Raw genomic sequence first — 23,643 nt, 5'->3', positions numbered from 1 at the left:
ATCATGTATCATTTATCCCTTTGAATCATGAATCATTTATCGCTTTGATTCATGTATCATTTATCACTTTGATTCATGTATCATTTATCCTTTTGAATCATGTATCATTTATCCCTTTGAATCATGTATCATTTATCACTATGAATCATGTATCCCTTTGAATCATGTATCATTTATCCCTTTGAATCATGTATCATTTATCGCTTTGAATTAAGTATGATATTTATTGCTTTAAATCAAATATCATTTATTGCTCTGAATCATGTATCATTTATTCCCTTTGAATCATGTATCATTTATCCCTTTGAATCATGTATCATTTATCCCTTTGAATCATGTATCATTTATCACTATGAATCTTGAATCATGTATCCCTTTGAATCATGTATCATTTATACCTTTGAATCATGTATCATTTATCCCTTTGAATCATGTATCATTTATCACTATGAATCATGTATCATTTATCACTTTGAATTAAGTATGATATTTATCACTATTAATCATGTATCAGTTATTGCTCTGAATCATGTATCATTTATGGCTTTAAATCAAATATCATTTATTGCTCTGAATCATGTATCATTTATCGCTTTGAATCATGTATCATTTATGGCTTTAAATCAAATATCATTTATTGCTCTGAATCATGTATCATTTATCACTTTGAATCATTTATCGCTTTGAATTATCTGCATATACCTTAAAGGAGCTTGACCTTTTCGGACATTTTTTTCAGGACTTACTCTTTCAAATATATTTTTTCTATTTTCAAAATGTATCATCATTCTGAAGTGTGAGAATTTGCAGACATTGTGTCACATGTTGACAAGTTGTTGATGTTAGTTAAAGAGAGGAATGCTGACAAAGGGACTTGTAAAGACATCTCCATCAAAACAGTAACATACAAACATGCACTTCCAAAAGGCATCATATGAGGTTAAACTAGCAAAACCTTGCTATCAGGGCATTGCAACATGAAGTAACAACCCATGTTCTTGTTAAGTACCTACAGACAAAACAAGTTTCTATGTTTCTGCACTATCTTTGATCTGTCAACATCTATAATATGCACAATAAACATTTTATGTTGCTGTCAGTGTATTTACAAAGCTGTAGCAATTACCTTATTTCTTCAATGTCTAAATTTCTGGCATGTAAAATAGAAATTTCGCTACTGTAAGCATTATTTTTTTCTACATTGAACAAAACAGGATTGCATTGCATAATTTTGTTTCTCATAATATAAACTATTTTATTTATCTTTTTGGCAGCAGAATTCAATTGAACAGGTACATATCAATTACTGTGTAAATTTAATATGAAATACAATTACAACATCATATGATTCTTTCTTTTCATGTTTATCAATGCATTTTATAATAAATGATGATATAAAGCCATACATGCCAGTGCAAAACATTAAATATGAATATAAAAATATTATACTGCACATTTTACTTAATAATTATCTGCAGTACTAATAAATATCTAGAAAACATCAATTAATCCTAATAACTGCAGCAACATTACATAAAAAGTGTTAAAAGTATTAGTTTATAACCATGCCTCATGATCTCTTGTTTGAAGTTATATCATTTTAATTTACTCATCAATAGATATTGAAATCCTCATAAACTTATTTTCCCATCTCTAAAGCATTACAGCAGGAGAAACTCAAAGAGCAAAGATTTATATATTATCACTGATTTTATCTTACAGTAGAAAATATTTCTCAGGAATTTAAGTTATCTTGAATGTGTGTCCTTTTTCTAAAATCTGCTATGTCTGCAAGAATTCAGGTCTGATTTATACAGAAGGGAGAAAATTTTAACCACAAAAATCCAGGTTTATGCTAGCTGTCTCTAATGTGGTGAATTAAAGCTTACTGTGATGTTTATGTAATATAGTTAGATAATTTTATCCTAACATCTGATAGTCACAGCTTTTTTATTTTTTCCTTCACTCATGATTGAATAGTATTTGTTTATTTAATAGCTCACATTTTGTGACAGTGACAGATTAAATTGCATTTTGTATACCTCTGTTAAAATGAAAAATTGTAAAAGTAAAAAAGTCATGATGTTTAAAGTCTGTTGACACCCATAAGTATGACTCCTAAAGGTGACCTTGACCTTTAAGTAAAGGCTGATAGTTTTTTTCCAGTTTTGTACATTTCTCATTTAATTATTCATATTGATATAATTTGTGTGTGTTTTTTTTTCTGTGGTATTTAAATCTATTGATTTGTGGTCACTTTACCTTGCCAAAAAACTATAAATTTAGATTAATTACCTTGTTTTTTTGTTGTTTTTTTCCTTTATTTAATCAAGGTCACAAAATAGGGGAAAAAGATATAATACTCGTTTGATCTTTAATTATATATATTTGAAGATTACCTTTTATAATTTAACAATATTTTGGTAGGTGGGGCAGAGGATGGTGTCTAGGCTTCATATTAACACTGTCAAGGTCATAGGTTACCTTTCAACTTTCCTTATTGAGTAAGACCTCAGTTGTCCCTCTGTGCATTATTACATTGTTGAGTCTAGAACCTCTTAAGCCTTCCAAAATCAAGCTGGATAGCTTCATCACATGTCACCGATGGACGTTCAACCAACAGTGTAATATTAAAGGGACCAGATCGTGCAGCAGTATAGCTGCATGCGTGCTGCTTTCAGTACAAGCTGAGACGTGGACATAGCATAATTTAGCCTTGGCAAGCCAAATGTGCAATTTTAAGACTTGAATAATGTGAATACCTTAAAATAGCATTATGGACAGTTTCTAAATTCAAAACAGGACAAATTCATTATGTGAGCGTATTGTGCAATTTTAAGACTTGAATAATGTGAATACCTTAAAATAGCATTATGGACGCCCTAGCGAAAATTTCATGATTGAAACATGTCTTAACATGTTTTAAACACGTTCTTACATGTTATTTCGAAATGTTTGAACATGTTTTGAACATGTTTTAAACATGTTTAAACATGCACGTGAAATGGCACCATGATCTAACATGATCAGTCAACAATCGTGATTAGTCATGTTTGATGATCAAAAAAAGAGTAACATGGTCAATCACATTTTGACATGTTTTTGTTCTATCCAGCAATCATGCTTTGGACATGTTTGAAAACGTTCACAGAACATGTTTTAATATGGTTGATCATGTAACCTACTTTACTTTCAAACACATCTAAACATGATTAAAAATGTCCCCAAAACATGATGGAACATGTTTAAACATTCACATTAAATGGCAATACGATCCAAACACATCTAAACATGTTTAAACATATACAAATCAAGATCCCATAACATGGTAGAACATGTTAATATATCCAAATCAAGGGGTCATTTGACATTTTCAAACATGTTCAAACATTTCCAAAAGAACAAAGCTGACATTGTTTTAAACCAGCACAGGTCAAAGGAACAGAGCTGACATTGTTTTACATCAGCACAGGTCAACAGACAAAGGCAATCACAAAAGTTCATCTGGAGTACGCTCAGATGAGGTAAAACTTAAATTACACCTTTTTAGATCAGAACCCTGGACACAATTCTTTTTTATTTCTTTTCTTTCTTTTTTTTCAGCACAAAAGTTAATTTTCATTATGAATACTTGATTAACATTGTCACTTGGAATACTTCTGCTTCACATTTTGTGTCTTAATGACCACTTCCTTGTCAGTGATATCAAAATGTTTCTGAACGAGCTTGCTGATTATGTTAAATTTGGCAGGATCAAACTTGGTCTTTGTTGGCCTTTTTACCAGTTGCACTATGGTTTTGAATTTCTTCGATGGTGAAGAACATACCTCTCCAGGACATCCTCCAGATGATCAAATGTTGCAAACCTGCCAAAGAAAGCACTGACTTTGAATAATGTTTTCTGCTAATTCAGTTTTATTCACCTACATATTTTTAAACCTTTTATTATTTAAAAAAATGTTTTATCATCAAAATATCGGATCGCGACAACATGTGACAATTGAAATTAGTGGGTGCTGAAATTAAATGCTGATTTCAAGAAGTGGGTACATTAATCAATACATATTAATATAAGAATGTATTTTCAATTGTATTAAGTTAGAACGAGCAAAATTCGTGTGCTACACAAGCAAAATAAATCATTTTATTTTTGTACTTATCCGGACTTCGTGTTATCCGAAAAAAAATGTTAATAAATGACAAAAAATCTTTATAATTTGACAGTTAAAATCTCTTTTTTAAGTTAAGTTTCATTCATTTATAAGTGGAAATTTTGTGGCTATGAGAATTTAAATAATTTCCTCAAAAATCTCCAGATATATGGTTGATTGTTCCTTTAAAAAAATCCGGACAGGTTGCCAAATTTTCGGTCGGCCGTCTGGACCGATAACTTTCCAGAAGACTGGCATTTTGCTAGGTATATTTTGGATGACCTTTTGAATTTTAATTGAAAGCAAGAGCAGTCTTATTTTAATTATCAAGATTGTCCTTGTGCTCGGAAGCATGCGTGCAGATGAAGAACTTACTTGCGATGGGTATAGCAGGATACCATTTCTCCTGGAACATGGCAAATGTTCTTGTCCAAGGCATTAACCCTCCCCGATCAGCGGCAGTGCTGACAAACGACCAGTTGTTCTCCAAAGTCCAATAAATAAGCACTTTCATTTTTCAGCCATTTTGATTTTTCCCTCGTTAAAAACTAACCGCACATGTATTCTTGTAATCTATTGGTTGCTAAATATAAACTTTGGGTTAGGTGGCGCTGAAGGTAACGTGATTTTCTAAACCGGAAGTATAGAAAGATAACACTTGAAGAAACTGTAAACATGCGATTTTGGTGGATTTCGAGGTTTTTAGAAGCTGAAGAAGGTAAATGTCATTATATATAACAATATGTTTTGTTCTGACACCACGGCAAGTGCTGCAACCCGTTTGCTAGCTGTATATTTATTATTAGAATAACATCCGGAATAGTCCGTAAGTTCCGTATTTTAGCCAGCCTCCAGGATTTTTGTGAATCGCGTAAATCCGTTCAGATTTCTGAGGGGTATAGGTTGCCTCTTATCTCGAGTGAGAACTGAAAGAACTCTATTGCCCATTTGATTTTATAAACAGGTGATGTTTTTGTCCGTTTGGCTTTCGTTAAATACAAAAAGTTTTTTTTGTGCATTATGAAACAATTGTGTGCATTACGCACCTTGGTATGAATCAACGCTTCTGATTGGTCGAACAAGTTGTGATTGTCGAATCAGATTTTAGAAAACAAGTGACCGGCTAGTTTGTACTTCCGTAAAAAAACAAAACAAAAAATTCTCATCATGAAGTTTCTGCCCGCGAGGCAAAATACCAAAGACCTAGAGAAAAAAGGAATGTTGCAAATATTTGGCGATGGCCGTCCTTGAATGAAATTAATTCCGAGGGGTATTTATGGGGATATTTGGCTACGGAAACATGGGAAACCGGCGGCACAAATCGACCCGCACGAAGTACCCAGACTATACCCAGAATAGATACACCCAAATAAAAGGCAAATATAGTAATGTTCATCTTTGTTTGCCTATTATATAATTATTTTTGTAATGAGAAAATAAATTATTTTTTATTAAATAACTTGAATAAGCCGGCTGGAACTGTCTTTCATTTCCATTTTTAAGAAAATTAACTTGTGAAATTTGATTTGCTGATCTAGAATTCATTAATAATTGCAATTTAAGATAAAGTCTAAGATATGATAATATTTGTTGTCTACATTTAAATTTTTAGGGTATAATTTTGTTGTTATTTCATACAAGTGTCCATCATATTATTTTTTTTAATTTAATTTTATAAGGACAACTTTTAGGGCGTCCGTGGCTGAGTGGTTAAGGTCGTTGACTTCAAACCACTTGCCCCTCACCGCTAAGGGTTCGAATCCCGACAGGGACTTTGGATTCTTTCATGTGAGGAAGCTATCCAGCTAGCTTACGGAACGTCGGTGGTTCTACTCAGGTGCCCGTTCGTGCCTGAAATAATGCACGGAAGGGCACCTGAGGTCTTCCTCCACCAGTAAAGCTGGAACGTCGCGATATGACCTATACTGTGTCGATGTGACGTAAAACCCAAAACAAAACAAAAAGCAGTAGCAAAAAATCTACAAGGTTGAGTACCAGTTACTTTGTGATATTTTGCATGTATAGAAAGTTGCTAAAGCAGAGACGGTATTCCTTTAGCCTGTATATTTGATTTTTTGCCAGAGGGATGAAATGTGTTGTTTTGGGGCTCCGTCCACTGTAGATTTTGGGCTTCAACGGAATGAATTGCATTTTTTTTACTGCCTGCCTATTGCAGATGGGATAATTTCTTTGTAGATTTGCAATCTTATGTCATATATGTTCTCAACAAAATGTGTTTTCTTTTTCCAGGTTGTGTAGTTTGGTATCAGAATAAATAGACGTATTACTTTGTAGGACATTGACGGCTGAGGAACTTGAAATTAACTGTAGAGTGCTACCTTAAACATGTATGAGTGTGACAATTTCTATGACCATGAAAATACAAGAAAGAGTAATTCGGACATAAATTTGGATGTAAACAATAAACTTCAAGTTAACAGATCTGTATGTCAGAACTAAAAGTACAGAAATGATTGCTGATGCGAACCCTGTTGGTTAGATTTTCTATCAAGAGTTTGTCCAAATAATACTGGTTAACTTGTGTCGGGTGATGAAAAACCCTCTGGCACTGAATATTCAAAAGGAAATTTTGCATCTAAAAAAGAACAATGCTGTGTTCTTGCTAAGATTGGTTTGAACAATGTAAAAGATTATAGAATAACACACAGAATATTACGACAAAGGATAATTTCTTTATTCCGAAAAGTACAAACAAATGAAAAAACTGTTACACTGTTTTGTGCCTGGATAGTGTGATATTAGCTATATCATATATCATAGAAATTATATTGTGGATGAGAAGTTGTTTGCTGTTGGACATATATGTACAATAACAGAACAAGTACTTGTCCTTTTTGTGATGTTGGATACCATCTCAGATGATCTGTTAAGAATGAAAACTGAAGAGGATGTTCATGTTGTTCTAATAGATAAGATAATTGAAGAAGTGTTTGTTATTCAAACTGAAAATACATTTTTTAAGTTAGTTGTGTTCCAAATTTGTTCAAGTGACTGGCGTATTTTAGATTGCATCATTTGAAATGCAGTTTGAGACAGTAAATTTATATAAGTCTAATATTACAAAATACAACTTTAATGTGACATTTAGTGTTAATTATTATAGGCACAATCCCTGTGGTAGTGATTTACGGGTCACTTCTTCAAATCTGTCTTTCATAATAGATAATAAAATGATATGTTAACTAAAAAGTATTGATTTCGGATACAAATAAATTCAGATTCTTTCATAGGTGTTCAATTTCATGAAAATATTTTCTATTCCAAGATATTTTCCTTTGTTTTGATAAAATTTTTCAAGTTTAAGTAGTATTTTCAGTAACTCTTGTCTGCCAAAAATGGTGGATGGCGAGTTTGAGCTCTGCTTTGCAACCATAACCTTCATATGAAAAAATTGGTAATTCTTAACTGAGTTTTTTTTTACTTGCGCCAAACTGAAGTTCAGCGTCCTGTATGGAATATTTTATTTTGTCTGTTGTATATTTGTAACTGGTAGGAACATAATTATGTGATTATTGTACCTAAACTTTTAGCTTACCTAGTAATTTAGCTTTTATGGCTACAGTAAAGGGTAATATATCCCACTATCAATTTATGCCTCATATTGTGGTACATAATCCCCGGCTTCTGAAATTAAGATCCCACCTTAATTTACCATTTTAATTAATTTTGCTACATTTACTTCTTCCCAGTGCCCTTTGATGCTTTATATCAATGCTTATCTTGTATTCCGATAAATGCTGTAAAACTGTTGAAAATGGGGACAATATGTTTAACCTCCATTTATGGCCTGGCAGATGGATTCTAGGATTATAACCAAGGAGATGCTGAATGATGAATCATGCTCTGAGCTGTCTGAAAATTTTGTTATATTCAAAATTCAGTCATGTTTAAACATGTTTGCTTTCCTATAAAAAAATTGTAAACAAAACAACTGAAACTATTCTTTTTATCAGTGTTTTCACAGAAAGTAAAATCCTGTTGTAAGATGTAATTTAAAAAATGCTTATTTGTTAAAAAATATTGACTTGGAATTTATCATGTTCAGCCATGTTTGATCATGTATGACTATGTTATTCTCTTAGTAATAAATGGGTCAATGTGTCAGTAATTATTAAAGCGTTTAAGGCTATTTTTACACAAAGTTGAAATGTATGGATACTTTTTTATCCAAAAGAATAACTTATTTGATGAAAGTAACAAGAAAAAAGAGAGATTTGTTTGATTTTTTTTTTATAAATTTATCATGTTTATTCATGATTGAATATGTTGATTTCTTGTAAGATTGTTTGCAGAAAAAAAAACAATGTTTATGATTTTTACCTCTCCCTGAAAGTCATTATAATATTAGTTGAAATAAATACAGATGTTTTATTGAACAAATTGTAATTTTCATCCACAATCATGTTTGATGGTCAAACATGTTTATAAGACATGATTGAGCAACATGGTCAATGAAGAAAAAAACATGTTTGTACACATCTTATCATGTTTAATCATGTAACATGATTTCTTTTTCGCTAGGGCAGTTTCTAAATTCAAAACAGGACAAATTCATTATGTGAGCGTATTGTCAGTAACATTAAGTACAGACATTTACTGATATGATGAGCTGTCCAAGTGGAAAACCCAGTCACTGTTATCTACAACAGACTGATAATCTCTGTATATCAATGTCTCAATACAAAAACAGGTAAATATTATATCATAAACACTTCAATTGCTAAAAATAAATTGTTAATTTAACATTCATTTGACAAATAAATAATACTCAGTAACATCAGCCAGCAATGATTGAGTCTTGTTGTTTACTTTAGGATCATTGCAGATGGGTACATGGGCACTGATGCATTTTGAAGTATAGGATCATTGCAGATAGGGTACATGGGCACTGATGCATTTTGAAGTATGAACTTTATAGGATTTTATGAAAATATTTTAAATAGTTTTTGAGCATTTTTTAAACCAAAATATGCATTTTAAACTGATATGAGCCGCGTCATGACAAAACCAACATAATTGGTTTGTGACCATTATGAATCAAGACCAGCCTGTGCATCCGCACATTTGATCAGGATCCATGCTGATCGCTTACCAACCCTATTACAAGTAGAGAAACTGATAGCGAACAGCATGGATCCTGATCAGACTGCGCATCCGGGCACGCTGGTCTGGATCCATGCTGGTCGCAAACGCTCTATGTTGGTTTTGTCCTGACGCGGCTCATATATTATTCACATGGGCGTGTAAGAGATTGATTTTTATCTTATACAGACTGATATACTTCAACATCATGATCATAAAGCCGTGTCAGGTGAGCGCCACACCTCAGAATATACATTGTACAAATATGATATAATCAATTAAGTTAAAATGATGATTTTTAATTAATATTAATATATACAGAAAATAAATCAAAATTCTCCCTATTTTTCTTGTATTTTTTTCAATATGATCTTAGCATGTTATCAGCAACAGCAAAAAACAATTATTTAATTCACATATAAATTTTTAATCATACATTTGTTTGGTTACATTAAAAGATAATTTGATACAAACTTTAGGTACAAGGAAATTAAAATGTCAGTATGGGTACATAAAATGATAGGAAATTTAGTCATTAACAATTTATAGTCAGATATTGTTACTTATAATAAGCTGCAATGGACCATGAAATATGTAGTTTTAGAGTCAATATGTGAAATCTGATTACAAGTTCTCGGACTTTGTACATTAAGTGGTCTCTGGCTCAGAGTCATTTCTTTTTCTCTGAACAAATGACAAAGTGCCAAAAGAGATTGGGAATTGGGCAGGCCCAGTGTAATTTTGGACCAAAAATGCCAGCACACCAGGGACAGCCAACAGCTCAGCATGTCCTTTCTTTTTCTCTGAAAAATGACAAAGTGCCTAGAGAGAAGGAAACCAGCTATAAGTTGGAGTATTGGTGCTTTATGCCTATGAAGGGATGCCCATAAAAAATAAAACAAGTAACAATTAACTGATATGACTGACTTGTGGAGCAGGGTAATACCAAATGGGCTACCAGTAATCACTATCACCACCATTGCACGAGTCATTCACCTTAGTAACCATTTTGTACTTAACATATCTTAAATGAATATTTATATCATACTGTTTCGTCATGTAACATTTAACATTTTTTAGATCACCTGCAACAGCTTGACTACATTAATTTAAATTCATCAATAGATTAATATCTCTGAGAAATCACCTAGAAAACATCTTACTCATTCTGTCAATTGTGTAGTCATATAAATAATATTGTTTTTCATCATAAAATATTTTTAGGCTTCATTATAAATATCATCAGTGTTTTTTTTACTTTTTTATTGCTTCGCTTTTCTTGTAATTTCCTCTTTTTGTAATTTCACACTATTCCGAGTGGCATTTCAAATTGTGAAACTTTTGGAAATGTAATATTTATATTTTTATACATGTAACAAACTTATATTCCCTCAATGTAGGACTTAAATCATAAAAACATTTAACTGAAATGCTGGAAGTACATGAATTATGATTATGGGTGCCTTTCATAAGTCTTTAACCTGACTGAGCTTTTTAACATAAAAAATATTTTATTTTTCCGCCTAATGAAAATCAGCATATGCTAATTAATACAGCATCCCCACAAGGTTGAAATTATGCATCACACCATACTATCTGGGCCAATGTTCTTTACTAAAAAATTTCTATTAACATAACATATTTAACATAAGATATTCATATAATTATACACATTTGAATAGACAAAGTTGAAAAGCAGACGGCCTTTAAGAAGGTTAAAAAACCCATAAAGTATCTGTTAAGATCATGTCATAACTTTATATTTTGACATGACGAAATTGTCGTCAGGTTACATTAACTCCAACCTTGAATTAAATAAGGAAAGATATTTTAAAACATCATGAAATAATTCAGATTCATTTAAATATTAATAAGGTTTGGACCCGACAGTTTTTCCACATTATACAATTATAGTAACATACAGGTAATGGTCAAGGTTAAACAAAATAATCAAGCCAATTTCAACTTAAATAACAAGTTATCAAATTGTAATGAAATTTTGAAGATGACCATAAATAGAAAGACATTTTTTGGTAATCAAACTCTTAATAAATGACAATTAAAATCATAACCACTGGGGTCTTAAAAATATTCTGTGTTTTGGTGAAAATAAATAAATGCCCAATTTTTGTAGATGAAACAAACAAATATTTTGAGTTTTCAACCCGATATGAAAAACTCTTGACCCTACAAATTTTTGTGTACAATTCAATTTTGTTCTGCTCAATGACATTTTGAACCTGTTCATAACTAAATTTTGTGACGTCAATATGGAAATACTTAAACTTGGTAGAGAAAGTGGGCACCCAACAGTTACTCAATATATCAGTCTGACAGTACACTTAATATGTTTTTCATTCCATGAAGGACACAAATAACTTTCCTTAAGGCTTGGTCACATCGAGATGTAGGAATTTTTTAAGTTTGTTGATCTGTGTAGTGTGCCATGACCAATATCTTGAAAACTTTGTCCAAAAATTGACATAACTGGGTATGTCTGCCTTGCCTTGATCTGGGATACTTTCTCTACCCTTCACATTAGTGCCTGTCCTAATACAACTAGAGTACAATTACTTACCGGTATAATGAGCCTTGCATTTCAACAATTCTAAATTAGATGTTATATTAGCATAATCTTTACTTTGCTAATATATTATACAAAAGTCTGCAGCACCAAAATCAACAGGTACCTCCTTGACATGTTTTCTAATACAGGGATTTATCACACTTCAGAGCTGATTTCGGTGGCATATTTATATTTTATACTTTATGTACTGTATGAAATCAAAGGGCACAGTGTGTGTCATGGTAGTCCTAGCTCCATGTACCAGTCAGTATACATTGTCACCTTAGTACAGTCACAGGTTATCTCTTAATGAATCTTTATAAGAGTTAACAATTTGTTACAGCACTAAGGTGATGATGATATAATGACACAGTTCTAGTTGAAGCAAGCCCATCAATCCATTAGCAGGATGATATACATCAACAGAGGATAAGTCCTTCAAAAACATCATAAAATCTGTGTTGAATTGTGCAGGGTCATAATTTGGATGTTCAACGCAGGACTAATATGTATTAAATACATGCAAAATGGTGACCAGTTTTTTCAGATCTGTGCTTCGGGTTTTTGACACCTACAACATATTTTTAGTTTCGTGTAAAAACAATACTTTGCATTACCCCGACAGGATAAAGTCGTAATACCTGTTATACTGATGTGACCTAGGCTTTACTTAAATCTTAGTTTATAAGTATCTCCCTAATGGTAATCTTTACTCTCATATAATCTCATTGTTTCAATTTGAATTCCTATCACATTGAAATCTTATGTTAACATCTACTTACTGATCCCATGTAAAAAGAATTCAAAGATCCATGCTGAGCTTGCAAATTTGCCAAAACAGTTTTAGTACACCTAAACACATGGGACATTTACATTAATCATTCCATTATCAATCTCTTCTTATTCAAATAATGATTATATAATAAAGACTTACATTATGAGAATTCCTTGATTTCATTTTAAACAATTATAACAAAATAAACATAAAACAAACTTTGTTGCAACCTCGTACCAGGAGACATTTAAGACAAAACAAAACAGATGTGCCCACACTTTAAACATTATGAAAAATGAAATGTCAAAACAGCTCAATATTTCACTACATGCAAAAAAGTTCCTTCAAACAAACTGACAATTTGTAATCTTTTTAAATGTTACTCAGCAAATGTTGCCATACAAAATGTTGTTAATTGTTATTAAGCGAATGATTTCTTGAACTAGCACAATGTAAAATACTACTCCACTTCTCAACAAAAGTCTTTGTTTGTTTGTTTGTTTCATTTTACGCCTTTTCCCAACAGTTACAATTTCAGTAATAGGCAGGTTGTTTCCTAACCATCGTTCCTGGAGTCTCAGTTACACCAGTACTAGACTACCTTCCTCCGCACTAAACTACCAAAGCATCTCCCACAGATCGAACCCACTTCAGAGAGGTAACTGGATTAGAAGTCATCGAAATTGACTCTGAACCCCTCGACCACAGAGGTGGTAACAAAAGTTTTTACCATTGGTTATTATGAACCTAAATTTAACTAAACTATGCAAGACTATTAAAAATAGCTATGGAAACAAGTTTCATTTATCATAGATTAAGGTGCAATGCAGAAAAAATTGTTAAAAAAATAATTAAAAAAGCCCTTTTATGTTTTCTTAAATACAACTGAAAGCCAATCTTTTTCAATATTTTGAATTCCTTGTACAAGTTAATGGTAATCTTTGTTTTGGTAAAATCTGTCATGTCTGCAAGTGAATCAGAGTCTACTTTCCCTGATTAGTTAAGAAGGAAGAATAATTGCAACAACCCTGCAGACTGGTACAAATAAAAGTCAGATCCTTTTGATGTTTTGCATAAAAATCTGAGCGTCACTAACTTTTTTCTCTGCAATCTCATTTGGATTTTATGAAGAACTATTTTCAACTAGTCATTCAAAACATTCATTAAGTTAGACACCGGACAAAATCATCATCCGTGGAAGTCAGACATGTCATTGATTTTGTGTTGGAAAAAAATAAATTATAAACATTACATACAGCTCTCTCAAATGTACTTTCTGTGGGACAATGGCAACTAATTCTATCATTTTTGGTATGAGTTGGTTTACAGAGTTATCAACCAAAACAGAATGGATGCTTACATTTTTGTACCCCCATTATAAGCATGTTAAAATTTTATACATCAAAATTATATTTATGTAATTTTGATTTACCAAACAAAAAATTCAAAGAAAAAAGATTTACTTTTCAAGAATGTAAATTTACTGACTAAAACTCACAAGAAGGGGCCTTCTGTAGGTAATGTTCAGATCCTTATATACAGCTGCATTATAATTTATATATTTAATCAGATTAAAGTTTCTACATTTTTGATATTTGGATTGAACGCTCAACCTAAATGGTTAAAGCATCCAATGTAGAATGTAGAAATATGTATGAATTTAGTTATAACCAAGCAAACTTATTTTAAATATGACCATACTGCAAATCTCAAAGATAGGTTTGTTGCCTTATAAGGCTTAGATTAAAAGTGGCATAATGACAACTTTGGGGATTTTGTATATCTCCAGTTACATCCAACACAATAACTTGGTAATTACTGGTGAAGGTTTGGTTACAGCAATAATCACATACAGGGGCAATTACTGTTAGACATTTCATAATAAATGGCCATTAAATTGTCACCTAAGATTAGAGAAAATTGAACCTATATTAAAGAAACCTTTACTTATACACTATATAACCACTGACCTCTGATCCAAAGAGTACAGAAAATTGCTGTCCACATTAATTGGTCTATTTTACAACACTATTGGTTCCATTTGAAGTTAAATGAACTAGTTTAATGAAACAGTCTTAATTCATCTAATCAGTGCTAATGCCTTATAAAGTTTTCAGGACTAGAGTGTTTGCTACTCATTAATAATCATAACTTTAATGTCTGAACCCCAAAATCTCATAAATTTACAATGTCACAACTTAAACAATTTTTGGGATATTTCAAATTCAAAGATGTTTAACTCATACCATAGTAAATATCTCGCACTGTCTCATCTATCTCTAAACTGGACAAAACCATTCATCATTTTAGGTAAAATTTCAAAATATATACAGACTAAAAAGCGAACTATGTAGACAATTAGATCATGTGGATGTGCAGGCTCAGCTTGGTCTGCATGCACTGGTCGCATGGGTAGCGTCTGTTACAGACAATAGGCTAAAGGTAGTCTTAGATACACCACATGTTCATACAATATGAAAAAAAAGATCAACAAGGAAGGGCGATGTTCAATGAAGATAATTATACAGTCAGTGACAGAATGATTGAAGAAAATTTAAAATAGTTCAGACGTTAAGTAAAATGTAAAAAAAACAACAACAACTAAACATGTATAATTATATAACAGTTTGTAAGAAAACAGTATCAACACTCTTGACAATTAGCATTTTCAACATCATCTTAATTTTGTGCAAAAACTAAGTAAATTATTTACCGATGAAAAAATTGAATGTCCTGTGCAAATATAACAAAAGAAATGTCTCCATGCAACAATGTCATTTAGTTTAAAGACATTAACACGACAAAGGAAAAAACGGGATTCCAAAGTCAAACAAGCCATGGTTTTTATTTTACGATTTAGGAATCTTAAGTCACATATAAGAAATTTGTTTGTTGTTGTAAAAGCTACTTTTACATTAATCTCCCATTAAATTATCCATTGTCAGAGAAAAGAGAGAACGGGGATCAGAAATTTAACTATATTACAACAAATTACATCGCAAAACTGATTTAAAAACCTTGAAATTGATGTCTATCATCCATTTAGACCAATGTTAAGTGTTATACTTGTCATTAAAATCAGCGTAACTGAAATTTACTTGTCCTTTCTAACCTTGTTTACACGATTACAGCTGCGGAAAGGTCTCACTTTACGTCACAAGAAAATACTTTTGGCAACAGAGAACAGTGTATCACCCCGTCAGACATTCAACAATAGTACGCACAAACGCAAAAATAAATGACTACCTATGTTTTTCATGTTGCTTTTTTTGTCTTACTGTTATAATGGTAGAATTAGTTCACCTGGAATTATTTAACTGATATAACCACTGAAGGATGGCAGATTTATTTTTAGTATTTTGATAATGTCTTACGCCCAAAATATTTTGCTACAATACATAAATAGGACTATTTTTTTCCTGCAGTGTATAGTATAAAATCATCTTCAAAATCTTGTTGAAACTCTAACAAAGGGCTGTCACTCAGACTATAAAGTCTGTAAAAAAGTCTTAAATCAAGACAAGAATATAATAAAGCAAGGTCAGTCAGCTTATATTATTCTAAAACTTTATGCACTTTGTACAATCCATATATAAGTGCTATATTTTATACCTACAGTAATCATTTCTTATCATTAGGGTAAAATTGTAATTTGGACTTGGCAATAATTACAACATATATTGATGACCTTGAAACTAAAAAGAATTATGTTTCGGATGAGCAATAAGCTGATAAAGTCCTTTATAACTTTTATTCTGTTCTGAATAATAACTTCATATTTTCGAAATTTTAACTGAATATTGATCAATGCAATATAATGGTAACCACCTTAACCTGCTCAAGTGCCTACTTGTGCCTGACATTATGCACAGAGGTCTTTCTCTTAGGTCTTCCTCCATCAGTAAAGCTAACAAGAGCCACCGCCGGGCGGGGGCAACGCTCGACTTTTTACTTTTTCTAAACGCAAACATAGAAAGGTTTGAACATATATTAACGTTTCCTTTTTATAAATTTAGTTGGTCTGTCTTGTCACATTAGTTTTCTTTATATATTTTGTATATATATAAATAGAAACATTAAGCATATTTCTAAAAATAGCAACAGTACGCAATTCCTATAAAATAGCAACATGACGCAATTTCTAAAATAGAAAAAATGACGCAATTCTAAAAATACAAAAAAATGACATAATTTCTAAAAATAAAAAAATGACGCCAATTTCTATAAAAATAGCAACAATGACGCAATTTCTAAAAATAGAAACAATGACGCAATTTCTAAAAACAGCAACAAATTCTAAAAATAGCAACAATGACGCAATTTCTAAAAAATAGAAACAATGACGCAATTTTCTAAAAATAGCAAACAAATTCTAAAAATAGCAACAATGACGCAATTTCTAAAAATAGAAAAAAATGACGCAATTTCTAAAAATAGAAAAAATGACGCAATTTCTAAAAATAGCAAACAATGACGCAATTTCTAAAAATAGAAAAAAATGACAACTTTCTAAAAATAGAAAAAAATGACGCAATTTCTAAAAAATAAGAAAAAAAAATTAAGCTATTTCTAAAAATAGCAACAATGACGCAATTTCTAAAAATAGAAAAAAATGACGCAATTTCTAAAAATAGAAAAAAATGATGCAATTTCTAAAAATAGAAAAAATGACGCAATTTATATATATATATATATATATATATGGTGTGTGTGTGTATATATATATATATACATGCATATATAATATTATATATGTATGTATATATATATATATATATGTATATATATGTGTATATATATATGTATATATATTTGATATAATAATATATATATATATATATATTTTGATATATATATATATATATATATATATTAATGTATGTTATATATCTATTTGATATATATATATATAATATATCTATTTTGATATATATATAATATATATATAACTATATAATATACACACACACACACACATTTATATTATATATATAATACATATACTATACATACACACACACCAATAAATGCACAATCTGAGAAAATTCAGTAATATAACCTTCAAGGTCAAGGTCATTTAAAGAGCCAAGCAAATTTGGGTTTGATAAACAACAAGGTCTGGTCCTTAAGAATGTTCTGTTATAATATGAAGTTTATCCCTTCAAAAATAGCAAAGTTACAGTCAGTTACCGCCAAAACAATGAAAATTTCAATAATTTGACCTTCAAAGACAATGTCATTAATGAGTGAAGGTCAAGGTCTTTCGGTATATTTTTTACAGTTATCTTTGAAGATTATTATGTTTCAAGTTTGAAGACAATCCATTCAAAATAACAAAGTTACAGCCAATAATAGCCAAAAAAATGAAAATTTCAATAATTTGACCTTCAAAGTCAAGGTCATTGATGATGAGTGAATGTCAAGGTCTGACTGGTTATTTTTAAGGGATATCCTTGAAGATTATTATGTTCAAGTTTGAAGACAATCCATTCAAAAATAACAAAGTTACAGCCAATAACAGCATGAACAAGCAAATTGGACTTTTTACCTTGAAGGTCAAGGTCATTTATGGATGAAGGTCAAGGTTAGTGTGGTCTACTGAAAGGTCTTGTTCCCTAAGGGTTGTTGTGGCCAAGTATGAAGACAATACACCAAGAAATAAAAAAGTTATGATCCAGGTACAAGTTTTCGGACGGCAACGGCAACGGCAACGGCAACGCCGACCTGACTATAACAATACCTCTACTTTTTTTTTATAACAATACCTCTACTTTTTAAAAAAAAAAAAAAAAAAATCGAGCTAAAAATTGTCTATATGACCTTTACAGTGTTTGCACGACATTCAAACCTAAATGAAACAAAAAGCTAAAGGAGACAAATATATAAACATAATTTATGTACAACCTTTATAAATTACTGGTATTCAGTATTTTGCACCAAACAACATAACCTAGTTACAAAAAAGGCACTTTTTTCCACACAAAAAATAACAGCTCAGTAAATGGCTTCATATGTAAGAAGTATAGTCTATTAAATCTGCTGACATGGCAGTTTTTTTTTATCATATAAAGATACAAAAATAATGTATGCAGTACACTAAAAAACTTCTAACTTAAAGTAATATCCCAGGTTGATGAATAAGTGAATGTTTTTCTGGTGACAGATTTGGACTATGTCTAAGTTAATTGGTATATGACATGTTTAATCAATCTACATGTATCTGTTACTGTCATTAATCAATCATTCATCTCCTTTATCTTGCCCTCATCAAAACACTGTACTGTGTCCAGATATTACCATTAGTGAGGGGGGATTTTCCTGTTTCTTTTTCAGTGTTCATTTACTTAATTGGGGTAAATTGCGTATGATCAAAGTATGCAAGGCTCTCATTAATGTCTGCCGGGAATAGTTGCTTTCTTTAATGTAAGTTAATGCTGTTTCCAGAGGTGTTTTGTTACATAACAGATGTCAGTTAACCTATGGTGAAAGCTGCTTCTGAAAATATTTACTCTGGTAACATTGATTAATAATGTAAACAACACAGCCATAAGTAACCTGGTCAGTTTGTCAATTTTACACATCACTTTTATAACCATTAAACTGGTACTTTTTGTAGAACAAAATTACTAGACTGCAGGGCTGCATGCTATTTACTGTTGGTGTGTCAATTTTTGTACTTTGAAATAAATTGAAATCCCTTAAACTTTGAAGCTGCAGAGGGCAAATTTGATACAGTCAAATTCAGCAAGTTAAGGTTGTTAATGATAATCACCTACATTTGTATTTTCTTTAAAAATTGAAATATTTATTGGGGCTTCATAATGATGGGTGTATCGGATTTTGGCACATACACATTTTTTTCTGGTTACTTCATATGGGAATTCACATAATAATGCCTGAGATTCTAAATTATCATATGATAAGAGTTTGGCCTTGAAAAGACAAGTACATCCACAACAGTGTAGATCTTAAGAGTTTGCATATTAAACTTATTGTCTTATTCTAATCACAAAGGGAAATATAACAATTATAATACATCGCAACTAACTTATAAACATGAATGTACATAATCATTAAATCTTTTATGATGGTAAAATATCCATATCATCTTGTCATCATTTCTTCCATTTGTTCTTTAGAAAATATTCAACTAATGCCAAACATTTCCTATATCGCTTACACTCCCTCTATAAAAAGTCAAGTAAACAATCATACTTAAATTGGTCAGGTCAGAAATATAATCCTAACAAACATTTACAGTAGCTTGACCATTTTTTTAATTTGATCAACTGACCAATTTAAAGCGGACAGAAGTCTCTAATTGGCTTTGACCATACACATACTTTAATCAATAACATAAGATCTTCCGTAAAGACCGACCGTAACATGTGGGCAATATTACCCGTGGTCTATGTTACCCGGCTTTTAGAAAGTACATTTGTATTTCATAATTTTGCGTTATGATTTTTATCAATACAAAGGCTGCATAAAAAAAATTATGGTCAAATCATATGCGTCTTAATCTAGCAATTGTGCCAATAAATTACCACAGTTAAAACCTCTTCACTATTGTACTTAAATTTCTTAATCATTTCATAATATATTGTATAAACTTATAGTTGTGAGAGAGGAAACGAAATACTTACCGACTTATAACAAGGTTACTGGGGTAAATGAATTTTTCCATTAAGTGTAAATATGTCTTTTAACTTCTACATGTACTCTTTCACCTGAATAAAAGCTACAAGCTGTTCACAACTGAACATACTTGCTTTCTTTTTTTTTTATCAATTTTTGAAACAATATCAATTTGCAAGGATTTTAATTAACTTTTAGTTGGAGGCGGCAACTGTTACAATTCATAGAGGCTTATAGGGAATACTGGGTATGCAATACAGGGGTTTGAAGGTCAATATGTGAACGGCCTATATCAACCTATATACCACAACTAGTTTATTATCATGCTTTCTTTAGGATTGAACAATTACCTACTGTAAAAAAGTCATTAAAAAGGGTTCACCAAAATGGATAAAATGTCAAAATTGTTGACACTGATCAACCTGAAAAGTTTTGCTGAGCCAGCGATTTACATCAAACTGTGTCATTTAAAATTCAATTAATTTCTCAGCTGGTATTACATACTGTGAACAGAGATTATCAAGTTTGACAATTATGATGTCATTATATCAAACTGGTAATTTAATGCGTTTATAAATTATCCCTAAATAAAATGTTTTATTAAAGCCCGGACTTATTCTTCACACAAAAATCACAATGTCAGGATAATACTTAAAACAAAATATTTCTTATCAATGAACTTAATGCAAAGTGCACATAAAGCCAGTTTTGGTATTAACAAGAGCGATCAGTAATCACATGTGTCGCCTCATGATGGCCAATTTCATGTTGGGACAAATTTTGTGACAGACGGACAGACAGATGGACAGTACACAACTAGACTTGGTACTGATCATTCCTGTAAAGTTTGGATAAAATTGCACCAGTAGTTTATGAGGAGTAGTCCGGACAAGCTTTTGTGTATCTGGCAACACACAGAAAAAAACACCTTTTTATCAAAGGGTCATAACTCGGCCAAAAATCATTCAACCAGAAAACCCGTGCAATATGCGCAAGGACTTGAGCTACAGATCAATCCTGTAAAGTTTCATTGAAATTGCATTGGTGGTATAAGAGAAGTAGTCCGGACAAACTTTAAAATTATTAAAGGGCCATAACTCTGACAAAAATCATTGAACCGGAAAATGCTGACAATATGCACAACTAGACTTGGTACTTATCATTCCTGTAAAGTTTGGATGAAATTGCACCAGTAGTTTATGAGGAGTAGTCCGGACAAGTTTTGTGACGGACGGACGGACAGACAGATGGACAGACAGACGGACGGACAGACAGACGACGGGGAAGTGATCCCTATATGTCGCCACTACTCCGTAGAGGCGACACAATAAAGCATCAGACAATTTGATGTTCTTTATAACGACACACGGGTATAGTCAAAGTGGAAAACGCAAAATATATCCTTGGTTGGTTAAAGAATCAACATTGTGGTAAAGAAGCATTCCAGTGGTTTAAGTTATTATCACTTATTAAATACCCTGGCATACATAATTATGTGACACATTTGACAAATGTGAGGGTAAACACTGTGGAAAAAAAGAAAATGTGTATTTGACTGATTAAGGGTTAACTCTACAGTAAAGCAATATTATACATGTATATTTTACAACAACTGTCCAGGTAGAGAATTATTAGTCTTTCAAATTAGGAAACAACTGTAATCCACCTTATATTATTGCATTTCTATCAGTCTCTTTAAATGGCCAAGTAACAAATAAATATTATGTTCCATAACTTTTATATTATGAGAAGTATCAATAAAACTTTGGATTTTGAAAGCACTTGTATGGAGGATAAATTGTCATCAAGAATCAAGGGACTAAGAATTTCTAATGGAAGATGATTTTCAAATTTTGAAAAAGATAATTCATTTTTATTTAGTTCCCAAACAACCATTTCTTTTAAAGGGAAACAGAGCTGACCTGAAATTATTCAAGAAAAGTTAGGACCGCGGGCATGAGAAAATAGCCCTTAACGTCACTTACTTTAAGGGTTGTTTCCCATGCTGGCGTTCAAATTTAATTTATATAACATGTACACATTTGTCTTTTTAGTACATGTATTTCTTTAGGGCAGTATTCAAGAAAATGATTACTTTATAGACATATTTTTAAAGGTTTTTGTTCTGATGGATATTGAAGTACTGAAATCAAAAATGATGACATAGGAATGTGCTATCACCTTCCAGAAAAGAGAAACTAAGAACATAGTTGTTCCAGTTTTGTAAAAGTACACTGCAGAAGTTGTATGATCATCAATAGTGACTGTGCTGGAATATTATGAAAACACTAACCTCTTTTTCTGGAATGAAAAAAGTCCCAGTGTTCAGCTCTTGGAATCTTAAAAACCTTTTCCTTTTTTTTTTTCTGAAAATAGAAACAGTTTCATTTCCCCCCAAAAAATTTTTCGGGTTTTTTTAGTAATTTTGCATTTTTTTATGAGATTGGGGGCGGGGGAAATTGTTTTGTTTTACAGTTTTGTTTGGTGCCTTTCAAAATATCTTCCCCCTATCTTTACAATCAAACCCTTCTTAAAAAAATTTTGCTTTTTCTCACAGTTAGTCACCTGAAATTTAAATTTTTCTAGAGTATGTCTACCCTTTCCAAAACAGGGTAATTTTTTATATTTCTTATTGTTATAAAATCTGATATATTATCACCTTGTTTCAAATACTATAGTAATTTCTAAGTTGTCTTTATAATATTTTCTCTGTAAAAAAAGCTAGGTCTTCAACATTTACTGTCAATCAATAATAAATTACATTCACAGCATCACAACTTATTTGTCTGTTGTTTTCTTCTTATTTTTTTTTTTTTTTTAAACATGCATAACCTAAGAGCTGTGTCAAAGGAGTGACAAATACCCAAACAACCACACTGGTTGACTTTTTTTTGCAAGGAATTAGATCAGCACACAATATAATAGAGCAGACACAAAATATCTAACATTTGACATTTAAGTGTGACCTTCAACTTCAGCCAGCAAACTGGTAGCATAAGTTTGGCATGTCGCTTTGTTGTGGTGTACATTTGAGCCAAGTTGAAGATAATCCTTCAAGGAGTTTGGGAATCATAGAGGGGGACACAAAATTGTCTTGTGTGACCTTGACCTATAGCTGGCAGAAAATGGAAAGGATTCTGGACATGTTTGCTGTGGTGCTTTTGCAAACAGACTGCAGATCCCCAACAGAAAGATTCCCTTCCCCTCCCAACTATTTGGGGGTTTATAATTTAACGTTCTTTTATTATTTCAATCAGCAGTCTTTTTAAAAAGGGTGGGATGAAAATTTTTTTTTTTTTAAATGGGGTATAATGGCCACATTGTGGGGAAAAACTGAAGGAAAAGATTTGGACTGGTGGATGGATGATGGAAAGCCCTGAAGGACGACCCCAACTATAATAATGCTCCAC

General features: G+C 31.6%; 1 protein-coding gene and 1 long non-coding RNA gene across 3 annotated transcripts in view; one reads left to right on the top strand and one right to left on the bottom strand.

Annotated features, from left to right (window-relative positions):
• The window catches only part of LOC132740485 (sestrin-3-like), a 52,945-nt gene extending 30,389 nt beyond the window's left edge, over positions 1–22,556 (bottom strand). Inside the window, exon 1 of one of the 2 annotated variants that reach the window (XM_060728427.1) lies at positions 22,527–22,556. Coding sequence is in view for 1 of the 2 variants with exons in the window: in XM_060728413.1 (XP_060584396.1) it covers positions 12,755–12,778 (24 nt within the window). In the remaining variant the exon portion in view is untranslated. Of the gene's footprint in view, positions 1–12,754; positions 12,794–22,526 lie in introns of those variants that run through there. The other variant, XM_060728413.1, reaches the window with a different exon arrangement.
• Positions 4,743–7,399, top strand: LOC132740480 (uncharacterized). The gene is made up of 2 exons (XR_009627168.1): positions 4,743–4,869; positions 6,402–7,399. It is a non-coding gene; the product is annotated as an uncharacterized LOC132740480 (long non-coding RNA).
• Positions 22,557–23,643: the final 1,087 nt, after the last annotated feature.

This window comes from Ruditapes philippinarum, unplaced genomic scaffold (assembly GCF_026571515.1).
Source record: "Ruditapes philippinarum isolate M1 unplaced genomic scaffold, ASM2657151v2 ctg1740_1_1_1_1, whole genome shotgun sequence".
Taxonomy (NCBI): domain Eukaryota; kingdom Metazoa; phylum Mollusca; class Bivalvia; order Venerida; family Veneridae; genus Ruditapes; species Ruditapes philippinarum.
This window is presented reverse-complemented; position numbering and strand designations above follow the sequence as displayed.